General features: G+C 42.4%; 1 protein-coding gene across 1 annotated transcript in view; it reads left to right on the top strand.

The window, feature by feature from the left end:
* LOC123510874 overlaps positions 1 to 12163 on the top strand; it is a 20789-nt gene extending 8626 nt beyond the window's left edge. Inside the window, exons 3-4 of the mRNA XM_045266325.1 lie at positions 298 to 457; positions 11957 to 12163. Of these exons, the coding sequence (XP_045122260.1) occupies positions 298 to 457; positions 11957 to 12037 (241 nt within the window). The 3' untranslated portion in view covers positions 12038 to 12163. The remainder of the gene's footprint in view (positions 1 to 297; positions 458 to 11956) is intronic.
* The last annotated feature ends 347 nt before the right edge of the window (positions 12164 to 12510 follow it).

Raw genomic sequence — 12510 nt, 5'->3', positions numbered from 1 at the left:
GGAAGCACAACCTACACTCGGACCGTGGACAGGATTCGAACCCGTGCGCTTACTCGGTTTCAATGGTAACTGTGAAGGGATGCAAGGCATAGTTATAGCAAATCAAATTGCTGACCTATTACGCATGCAAAAAAATCAATAACGTGCCCTCCTCAAAATCTAGTTAAGAACACTAAACGATATAATAACATTTACTGTTCAGACTTTCTATATATTAAAACTTATTATAGATTTTGTAAGACTCTTAATTTCAGAGATTTTTTAGCCCACTTTTATTTTCAAAGAATTCAATTACAGGTTGGGAAGGATGAACCAAGGCGGGTTGGTGAACAAATGGGTAACAGATGAAGTTGGCAAACTTAGGTCAACCAATGATATAAACACAGAAGATGAAAAGAAAATGTCTTACATCCTGAAAAAAGCAGCAGCCCGTTCTCTCACCTTAGACCATTTACAGGTAACATAACAGTTAATACTGGAAGTAAACGTACTGTCCCAGTTCGAACTTCTTCATTTCTATCGACCCTATGTCTTGAGATCAGTCTACTTTTTTTCTTTTTTTCATCATTAATCTTAGTAATATTCCCTGTCCTATATTTAATTTTGAATCACCGGAACACAGCTATTCTATTAAACCATCAAAAATAAAAGGTTTAAATTCTTTTAGGCAATTATTTAGACAAATAGTTTCATTAACACACAGGAAGCAATATGCCAAGGTAGGACCAAGGAAGGACCCCATCGCCACCCCATCAACTTGTTGGTACAACTTAATAAAAATAAATACGGATTCTTTTGCAGCTGGCTCTTAAAAAAAAACTAGCTTCATTAGGTGCCACATCCCAGATTAATATTGATGTTAAGGAGGTAATGTTTAATTTCTCTAGCAGACAAGTGAGTGAACAAGAGAAAGAAGTGCTAAAATTTGGTTTAAACTTTGGTATGCCAAACTTCAAACCTAAATTCATTGATCATTTACTGGCTTTTAAAAATTTAAGATACCGAATCATTAGTGATTAAGATAAGATTTCTGATAAGGTTATTGCGGAAATAACTAGAACAGATCATTAGCTCATAAGAATTTCATCTACAAGAATTATGAAATAAGAACTCCAACAAACAAAACTTAACTGCCTAAAAAAGTTAAGTAACGATAGGAATATTATTGTAACTAGACCTGACAAAGGAAATGGGTGGCCTCTTAGACAGAGTTGAATATGTTGACTGAAGAAATTTTGAATGACAATACTAAATTGGAAATTATTAATGGTGATTGGTTCAAACATATATCATCCTTGGAAGACAAACTTAACGAAGTTTTGAGGAAAATTCCTACAATTGGCTTTATTTCATCTGGCTGAACCCCCGGGATATATTATAAGGAATCACAAAAGTACACAAAGAAAGCTGCCCCATACTACGAATCCTTTCTGCTATTAACACCTTTAACTATAACTTGGCAATATTCTTTGTGTCAATATTATCACACTTAACCACTAATAAATAAACAGTCAGGAACTCGGCTACCTTTGCTAAGGAATTAACGATACTTAAGTGACCACCATCCTTTTATATGAACAGCTTTGACATTAAATCACTTTTTATTAATATACCCTTAAGAGAGATCACTAACATATGCATGGAGAAATGCAAAGATTCCTTACCTCATAACCTGTTTCACATTTCAGATCATTCATTATTGGACTTAGCTATAAAAGAATCAGCATTTATTTTTTATAGCTAACAAGTTGACTTTTATTTTTATGTATTAGTTAAAAAGTGATTATGGTCTAGTCATAGATGTATACATGAAAAAAAAAACTTTTGCTGGCTTAGGGCTTAATTTTATATCTCTTGTTCCTAATATATATATATATATATATATATATATATATATATATATATATATATATATATATATATAAGGTCAACCCTATTAAAATTTTATTATTTAGGGCGTTTTCTATATGTAGTACTTGAATCAATTCTGATGGAGATTAATAGGTTAAAAGAATATTTTACACCAAATGGATATCCAGCAGCATTATTTGAAAAGCATGTGAAATAGCTTTTGTGCAATACATTTATTAATAAGGATAAGAGAACTGAGGAAAAGCTTGTCACGTATCTTAAACTACCTTTCCAGGGTCATATCAGCTATCAGGTTAGGAAAGCATTTACAGCTCTGTTCCATAAACATGGTTCAGATTTAACCTTTAGATCTATTTTTGTCAATACAAATACTGTCGGATTTTTGTTTAAACATAAGGATAGGCTAACCGATCTCTTGAGGTCAAACAGAGTAAACAAATTTTGTTGTCCCTGTTGTAAAACAGAATACACCTGCTCAACAAGCTGAAACTTAAAATTACGTACCGCAAAAAAAGAAACTCTTCTTCGATTCCCTTGTCAGTTATGCAGCGGCAAAAATCAAGCAGTTGTGCAATGTTGGTGACATCCGTAGAATCATCAATTTGAAGGGAAAAAAAAGGGCAATGACATTACCTATGACATCACATTTTCCTTAATGTCTTCAGACATTTCTGAAATTCTGTTCTTGATAGTGTTATTGGACAAGATCTGTTTCATCTTCTGTGATGACTCCTCTCCTAACACAAGCCTCACACTGTCAACGATACATAGTTTCAAAAGGCTTTTACCAAATCGTGTGGTGTTTCTTTGCCATGGCCACCTGAGGGGCAATCACATAGGAAGTCTTTACTATGCTGATATTGGTTTGCTGATACATCCCAGATTCATCCATCTTCATCCTCTTCAAGCTTGACAAGATATGTGAACCCGTAGTCCAAATAACTATCTTGATACCATCTGATATCAGGCATAAAATTAGGCCTATCAATTTGGGAGAAGAAAAATAAACATAGGCACATCGTAATTCTGTATAGAAATAACATTTTCTTTTTCATTCCTCCCCCTCCCAAATATGAAATAAATAAATAGATAAATAAATAAATAAATAAATAAATAAACTTCTCATAAACATACAAACTTTAGAGGAATAGTACTTTAAATAAGACATCTCTTGAGTATTAACAACCTCAGCCAAAGCATAAAAATAGATCCATGATTTTTGATATATTGTCCAGTTAACAAACTCACTATCAAAATCATATATTATTCGCATACCTTGTACTCAGAAAACAAGCATGAAGCACTGAATCAATATAGGTTGGGATTGTGTGTCAGATGCTCCCAGGCTAACTGACTGCTCGTAACGCACTGTGAGCCTGTGAGACTGAGTTCTCCCGTACCCCGCCCTCCCTTCACAGCTCATGTTTGAACGTGAACCGATTGGTAGATACAGCGCCGCCCATCCACAACAGGCGCTCTCTCTCTCTCTCTCTCTCTCTCTCTCTCTCTCTCTCTCTCTCTCTCTCTCTCTCTCTCAGACATGAGAAAATCCATCTGAGATATTTTTAGTTAGTAGGTAGTGTAATTATTTCCTCCTGGTAGCTTCAAATTTCTCCCCAGGGAAAAATTTCCCAGTTTGGGAACCACTGCATTAGTCTAAAAGGAGTTAGTCTGTTTTTTTATTTTTATACCATGTGGGCTTTTCACGGAAATTTATGGGCTAAAGGGGATACTTTTTGGGGTACCTATCTCAAAGGCCATCCGCTAGGAAACCGTTGCCCCGAGTGAGGAAGCCCAACCTACACTCGGACCGTGGACAGGATTCGAACCCGTGCGCTTACTCGGTTTCAATGGTAACTGTGAAGGGATGCAAGGCATAGTTATAGCAAATCAAATTGCTGACCTATTACGCATGCAAAAAAATCAATAACGTGCCCTCCTCAAAATCTAGTTAAGAACACTAAACGATATAATAACATTTACTGTTCAGACTTTCTATATATTAAAACTTATTATAGATTTTGTAAGACTCTTAATTTCAGAAAATTAGGCGCCGCAACGGCGGAGGTCATATGGCGCCGCTAAAATTCCGTAATGGAAAAAAAAGGTTTAAAAGAAAAAAAAAGGTGATAAAAATGACTAAAAGCAGGTAAAACAATAAAATTTAAAGTAACTAAAAAAAAAAAAACTACAATAAAATTAAATAAAACATTAAAATACATATAATAAAATAAAACTCACAGGTTTGGGAGAAGGCCAGCTTCTCCCAAAAACTTAAAACGTCATGGCCCTGGGCCAGACACTCTGGTCCAAGGACCTTTGAGATATAATAGACACCGCTATCTCTACCGCGACAGCGGTAGAGGTAGCGGTGTCTTAAGTCAGTCAAACTGGGGCACTCCACTAGTAGGTGCCGCACCGTAAGCGGCACCAAGCAGTCATCACAGTAAGGTTGAGGGTCCCTGGTCAGGAGGTACCTTTGTGTAAGGTACGTGTGACCTATACGAAGTCGCGCCAATAAAGTCTGTGCACGGCGATCCCGGACATGGGTGTAAGTCCACTGAGGGAGTGTGGAAGTAGTAATCTCTCCCATTTTCAAGGTTGCGACCCCCGTTAGCCATCTCCTCTGCCAAAGTGCTGCAATCGCCACACGAATTGCATGAAATATATCTCGAAACGGAACAGGGAAGGAGATGGAGCGCGACTTGCTGCCTCTTTAGCGAGGCGGTCTGCGTGTTCATTCCCTGGAACACCAACATGACCAGGGACCCAACAGAACCCAACACGATATCCTCGTTGGGTAAGAAGATATAGCCACTCCAGGGCTGATAAAACCAAAGGGTTAAGGAGACAGTGCAAGAGAGAGCAGTAAGAGCACTGCGACAGTCACTAAAAATTGTAAAAGACGAAACCGGGAGAGTAAAAATAATCTGTAAAGCTAAAACTATGGCAGACAGCTCCGCAGTAAAGACGGAGGCTACCGAAGGAAGGCTGCCACACCGATAAAAAGAGGAAAACCACACTAAATCCAACGCCTGCGTCGGATTTGGAACCATCAGTAAAAACGGGGATATCATCAGAATGGATAAAAAAGTGTTCTAAAAACCGTGTGTGGGACAGAGCTGGCAAAAAATAATGAAACAACCGGAAGCTGCCAATAACCAACTCGTGGGAGCCGGAAAGAGTAGACAGGAGTGGGGTCGATGGACAAATCCATCATCAGGTTTGCCACTCGAAGGCCAAAAGGTTTAGGTAGACTCGGTCGAGTGTCATACGCCTGCGAACGCGAGTCCCGCAACATTGACATACAAGGGACAGAATCAGGAAGACGGTGGGTGCGAAACCAACACCGGAGCATCGAAGACTGGCGCCGGAGGTCGAGCGGCCAGAAACCAGCATCCACTAGAAGGCTAGGTATTGGAGATGTCCGAAATGCACCCGTAGCCAAGCGGACCCCAGCATGATGCACGGGGTCAAGCGTGCGTAGTCGTGCATCCGTTGCGGATGAATAGATCTCACAGCCGTATTCCAGCTTTGGAAGTATAAGTGTACGGTGAAGAAGCAGCAACGTGTCCCTGTCCGCACCCCAAGAGGTGTGACTTAAAACCCGAAGAAGGGATAGTGTCGTCCTGCAAGACGCTTTAAGAGAACGGAAATGGGGAATCCAAGTAAAAAGGTTGTCAAACAATAGGCCAAGATATCGAGTGGCCTCCACACGAGATGCGTCTATTGGCTAAATGTAGATCGGGATCTGGATGGACACCACGATTTCGACAAAATGCATAGACACGGTCTTTGAGGTGGAGAATCGAAAACCGTTTATGTTGGCCCAACTGGACACCCGATTGATTGCCAGCTGGAGCTTTCGCTCAATCAGTGACATCCTAGTAGCAGCAAAAGAGATGCACAAGTCGTCCACATATAAAGAGCTGTGAACGCCATCCGGTAGAGTATCTATAACACCATTTATTGCAACTGCGAATAGCGTAACACTAAGAATACTTCCCTGTGGGACACCGTCATTTAAAGCTGTAGCATCGGAGAGAACACTCCCCACTCGAACCCGTAAAAGACGTCTGGATAAAAACTGCTGGATAAAAATAGGAAGGTGGCCACGGAGACCAAAATTAAACAAGGAACGTAAAATCCCATGACACCAAGCTGTGTCGTAGGCCTTCTCCAGGTCAAAAAATACAGTAACCTGGTGGTGGTGATTAGCGAAGGCCTCACAAATAGAAGACTCTAGGGATAAAAGAGCATCAGTAGTAGACCTCATCTTTCGGAAGCCGTACTGTACCGATGACAAGTACTTCCCCCTCTCCAAGTACCACATGAGTCTTACATTTACCATCTTTTCTAACACTTTACAAATACAAGACGTCAAAGATATAGGACGGTAATTCGTAGCCTGGAGATGATCTTTCCCAGGCTTCGGAAATGGGAGAACCACTGCCACAGCCCAAGAAGATGGAAAGTCACCGGTATGCCAAATCATATTATAAAGATTTAATAAAAGTTAAAAGCACTGTCAGACATGTGGCGCAAGAAGGCATAAGGAATATCATCTGGGCCAGGAGAAGAGTCATGACACTGGGACAAAGCAGTCCGCAACTCGGAGGCAGAGAAGGGACATTATAAGACTCCCTCCTGTGGAAGAAAAATTTATGCCGAGAGATTCCATTCTCTGGCGGTGACGTGCGCCTGGGGCTGCAGGATGCCTCCGGGAAACACTGGCAAAGTGCTCCGCGAAGAGGTCGGCGACAGTCCTAGGGTCTGCCACCGTTCGCCCAGCAGACAACAAAACTGGTGGGGAGGAGCAGAATACTTCCCAGCAATTCGGCGGACTTTGTTAAAGACATCCGTAAGAGGGTGTGGGCATTAATGGAAGACACATAAGCTTTCCAAGAGGCTCTTTGTGCCTCTTTCAAAACGCGGCGGGCCCGAGCTCGGCAGCGCCGAAAAGCTTCCAGGCACTGCGGGTCCCCACGATGTCGCCGGAGACGAGAAAAGCTGCCCGTTTCTCTTTCACCGCTGCAGTGCATGCTGCGTTCCACCAAGGAACGGGACGCTTAGTAAAGCGACCTGACGTCCTAGGGATTGTCTGAAGCGCTAAAGAAATAAAAAAATCGGTAAAATAATCAACAGCCTCAGCACAAGTAGAAAAGTCAGCCAGCGGACGGATAAAGAGCTAAGGTCTGTGAATCGAGGCCAATCTGCCTTGTCTAAAACCCAGCGTGGGGCCGGGACTGTGGCTCAGAGTTCACAGATTCCAATAAAATCGGAAAGTGGTCACTACCGTGTAAATCCGGTAGGACTCGCCAATTAAAATCAAGGAAAGAATTAGATGTACAAAGAGAAAGATCGATAGCTGTAAAAGTCCCAGTAGGACTGTGGAAATGTGTAACATCCCCAGAATTTAAAATCTCCAATCCCTCATCCTCAATAAAAGAACCGATTAAAACCCCACGAGGATTACTAGCACCTTCATCCCACAATGGGTGACGGCCGTTAAAATCTCCCAACAAAGAAAAGGCGGAGTCAGCTGACGCACCAGGCCGTCAAGCTCACCCCTGGAGACAGGAAGCCGAGGAGGAGATATAAACTGCAGATGGTGTACAGTCGTCCCATAAAGACCTTAACAGCAACCACCTGAAGGGAGAGTTAAGTTGTACCGGGATAACAGGTATATCCTGACGGACTAGAATAGCTGTGCCACCGTGGTGGCCCTGGTCAGGAAAGGAGTGTTAAAAAGGCACGATAGCCAGGAGGACTAGAATAAGTACTATCACCTATCATAGTCTCTTGTAGAGCTACACAGGCTGGAGAGAACTCCGACAGCAAAGCTCGGAGTTCCCCCCACGAGGCGCGAAGGCCTCTACAGTTCCACTGTAGAAGCTTGAAGACGACTATTTGGGTGCAGTGGACGAGCGAGCCTTTTGAGGCTGCCCGTGACTGACCTGACTAGAAATAATCAAACGACGAGAAGACACCGGGAGTTGAGATGTGCCGGGTCGTTGGACCGCAGCCTTTCGGCTTATCGGTGGGTGATGCGAACTATCATCACTTTTACCGGTCCTCGGAGGACGAGGATCAGGCAGGACTGCACTTTCCGATACAGTGGGTCCACGAGGGACGGCTGTGACAATATCATCGGACGTCTCCATGCTCAGACCGTCCTCATCACAAGAAGCCCGATCTGAGACGGAGGGCGTCACAGAAGGCTGGACAGAAACTACTGGAGCTACCATTGCAGAGCTGTCCCTGGAGGACTCACGATTATGTGCACCGGGAGAAACTTAGACTGCTTAGGCTGAGCTAAATCTATCGACTCCGCAGAGCCGCGGTGCCGTTTGGTCAGGCCCTTCAAAGGCTTAGGCGATACAGGTGGCAAATGGACATCTACTACATGGGTGACTTTGGTCAAGTCCGTATTTTCTCGTCACTTCTAAGAGATGACTCAACCGAGTCATCGGACAAAAGGGCAAACCTATTGGCCAGATGAACAGGACCACCCGCCCCAACAGAGCGAGAGGTAGCAGGAGTTGTCTTCGGACCGGCAGACTCAGCCGAAGAGCGAGCGGCCAATGAAGCATAGGATGTCGCACCAGTACCGTCCTTCTGGCGGTACAGGAGTTCACGGCGGGCGCTACCGAGGCTGATGAACTGACTGTTAGCAAGCTGTAGAATGTCCTGCTCCAGGCGATACCTGGGGCATTGCCTGGAACGTACCTGGTGAGCATCACGGCAATGGAAACAATAAGCTGCACCATTGCAATGCTCCTCTGAATGTGAGTCGAGTGCAGAGCAATTACCACATCGGGAAGCTTCCTTACACGAGCTTTTGCCGTGACCGTACCCATAGCATGAGAAGCACTGAAGAGGGCGAGAAACAAAGCGCCTCACCCTAAGGTTGATAGGACCGATATGAACACGGTCAGGAAGGGTGAAACCAAAGAAGGTGAGAAGGACCATGTTGGAAAAGTTCCTCATCTTAGTCACCTTTTGAGCTAGAGCACATTGCTAGTATTTCCTCTTCTGGGAATTCATAGAGATCTTGACTATAAACACAACCTTTGCTATAGTTAAAGGTGGGATGAGCCTTAACAGTCTCAAACATGCTGTCAGAAGGGCGTAAGATCTTTTGCTCGTACAAGCACCCCCTTCCCGTATTTCTTCAGATTCCCCTCAGGAATCGTGCCTATTTCTTTGGACAGGTACCGGGAGGCATGGATGAAATTCCCACGCCCATTTCTATAGTACGCCACAAACCAACGTGAAGGCGGGATCTGGGGGACTGCTGGAACTTAATTCTCTAAATAGTTTTCAAAAATATTTGGGATGTAATCCATGTCACTTTCTGAAATATTACGTGATTGGAGAAATTCAGTTTTAAAGCCATGGCCAGCAAGGGCAGAGATGCTACATGTTCATAAGCCAAACGGGCTTCATCACATGACAGAAACGTTACATAGCAGCGGTTAGAAGGAAAGTCCTTATCATAAACCAGTCGAATGCGAGAACCGTGCCATACACCTTGAGAAGTGAGTGCAAGGCGTGATAGGAAAATGATGGATTAACATTTACCATCAAAAGGGAGTCATATGCAGCAGAAATGCGACCCTCAGAAGAACTCCCAGAACAGGAGACTGCTGTGGGAGGCCCTTGTGGAGGGAATCCTCCTTCCACTCAGACCTGAAGATGACGTCTCGTGGGCCAGGTCAGCCACCTCACGAGAACCTGAAGTTTTTGTGTTTTCCCATAAAAAAAAGTTACACAAAAATTGGCTCCAGGGCAAGGGAAACCACCTACTGGGACTACAATGGGAGGGAGCGCTGGCTGCCGTGGACGGGTACCTCGTCCCCATGCGGACCAGTCGTTTTAAAAAGGCCCCACATGATACGAATGTTTGTCCACGACAGAGCTGAGACCCCCTCCCAAAGCATCCCAGCCTGGACACCCAACCATCCAGCACAGGACGGCCCCTATTGGGCGATCCCTCCAGCGGGTGGCTCCGCTGGTCCACTGGCAGCCTACGTAGGAACCATTTAGTCTGGCCCCTCACTGGCGACCTTACTAGCATGGGTAGCCCTCTCCCCTCGAAAGGGCAGAGCAGGGCCTAAGCCCCTCTAGCCTAGCTCGCCAGGTCACAGGGGCACCCCTCCACCACGCAAGCCCCCTGGGGGTCACCACGACAAGGCGGTTCCCATCTGGGGGTGTTAATAGATTTATAAGAAGAACAATGGCCGTATCCCACAGCAGCACTAAAACTGTCGGTGAGGAAACTTGAGAAAAAGTTGCAGAGTGAGAAGAATAGAAACCGCAAGACCTTAGTTTCAAAAATTTGTATATGTCTAAGATAACAGAAAAAAGATGTTTTACAAAAAAAAACTCGAAAAGAGGATGATCAAGATTAATGAAAAAAAGGCAGATGACTTGACGGAAGCCATACTGGCGATCAGATAAATTATGAAGTGACATGTTTAAAAATGTTCCTATTGAGGATAGATTGACAAACTTTAAGTAAGAGAATAAAGCCATAGTTAGGGCAAATTTGATGGATTAGAACGATCACCCTTTTTGGGAAACTGTTGAATATAGGTATATTTCCAACAAGAAGAAAAATATAAGTCGATAGACAGAGTTGAAAGAGTTTGGCTAGGCGAGGTGCAAGCACGCAAAGACAGTTTTTCAGAACCATAAGCAGGTTTAGGCCAGCTAGGGCATGGAAAACATCATCAGGAAGAATTTTAATTGAAGGTGTGAAATATTCGTAGAGAGAAGAAGAGGGAGAGACAAACCCAGAATCATATAAGAATCATCCAGATTCATCATCATTACCAAAGGCTTGAGAGAAGAATTCACCTTTAGAGACATGTGACGGCAGTGGTACACGCCGTCAGGATGAAATAAAGAATAGGAAGATGAAGTAGAGTTACTGAAGATGTATTCGGCCAGGTGCCAGAAGTTTCGAGGGGAGTTGAATTTCGATAGACATGGCATGATAGTGTATAGGGAGAAAACATTTTGTGTTCAACCAGGGTTTCAAAACTTTACATTGCTTTAGATTGAGGAATGTATGCCTCCATGCCAGACACTATCCTTTTTGTTTTGTGCTCAGCACACAGAGATGGGTCTCTGACACACAAAAAAGAATAATTTAGGTCTCCCCAGTTAGCAGGGGTGAGACGCCAAAGTCATCTCTGGGGATCCAGAGAAGGAAATAGAAAAATAAAACAAGATACAGATGAAATAGTGATCAGAGAAGCCTAATGGAGAAGATAGGGTAACAGCATAAGCAGAACGATTAGAGGCAAGGGAAAAGTCAAGAATGTTGGGAGTATCTACAAGACAGTCAGGAATACGAATTGGGTGTTGCACCAGTTGGAGGCTACTTCACCTGGATAGTGAATGAAGGGACAGGAAAGCCAAAGCTGGTGGTGAACATTGAAATTTTTAAGGATAGAGAAAGTATGAGGGGGAAAAAGAAAGGGGTAATGTCAGCTGCCTCAGACACCTGTGTTTCAATGAGGAAAAGATGATGAGGTTTAGTAGAGAAAAGGTGGTGTTGTACAGACTGAAAATTAGGTCAAAGACCGTGAATGTTGCATAAGTTAATGAAGAGAAAGTTGAGGGGATATCAAAACATTTTTGGTTGATACAAAGAGAGCAGTCCAACCTGGGGACATTTATGGTCTCGTCCCCAGAAGGAAACTCTGAGGCTAGTGTTGGATTTACCATTTTTCTTATTTATTTTAATTGAAGGATGTGTATGTGTAGTAAGTGTATTAAGTAGTAAGAGTAGTACGATTGTATGTGTAACTAGGTGCATGTAGTTTTGTGTGAAAGAAGAAAGTTGTCTTTAGAGGGCAGGCTGTAACTACCCCTCTTGAGTTGTGAGACACAAATGGAGGTATTCAGTGAGTTGACAACTTGCTTTAATGGTAAGTTCACAGCACTTCATGAACTAATTTATACCAGAACTGGTCCTAATCAGAAATAGTGTGTGTGTGTGTGTGTGTGTGTGTGTGTGTGTGTGTGTGTGTGTGTGTGTGTGTGTGTGTGTAATGGTTTTATCTCTTTCTAGGGAGCGTTTATCATCTTAACAGCTGGTGGGATCGTTTCTGCTTTATCCTTTTTGATGGAAACTCTAAAGTTGTATGCTTAGATGGATCACACTTTTCTCTTGCATTACTACACTGCATTTCCATCATACTTTGAAGATCGAATAATGTAAATTTGTAGTTTTTTTTTCCGAGAAAGTGAAAGCTATTTACCTATCCATAAAATGAAATAATAAATCTTTCAAAGAAAATTAATCTTACTACCCCAATCTGCAAAACACATGTTTAAGTACTAATTTATTGTAATTAATAGTCTAGATATGACTGAGTAGCAACAGATTCCAAAACACTTCTTTCTTTCATTATTTATTTATTTATTTATTTTTATTATTATTATTATTTTTATTATTATTATTATTATTATTATTATTATTATTATTATTATTAATATTATTATTATTATTATTATCATTTTTTTTTTAAAGTATAAACGGAGCATGGAATTTAGTATTCATTAGTTGCTTTTTCTATGGAGAACACATTAAAATGACACGAGGCATAGTTAAATCCTTCAGGA

This window comes from Portunus trituberculatus, chromosome 30 (assembly GCF_017591435.1).
Source record: "Portunus trituberculatus isolate SZX2019 chromosome 30, ASM1759143v1, whole genome shotgun sequence".
Classification (NCBI taxonomy): domain Eukaryota; kingdom Metazoa; phylum Arthropoda; class Malacostraca; order Decapoda; family Portunidae; genus Portunus; species Portunus trituberculatus.
This window is presented reverse-complemented; position numbering and strand designations above follow the sequence as displayed.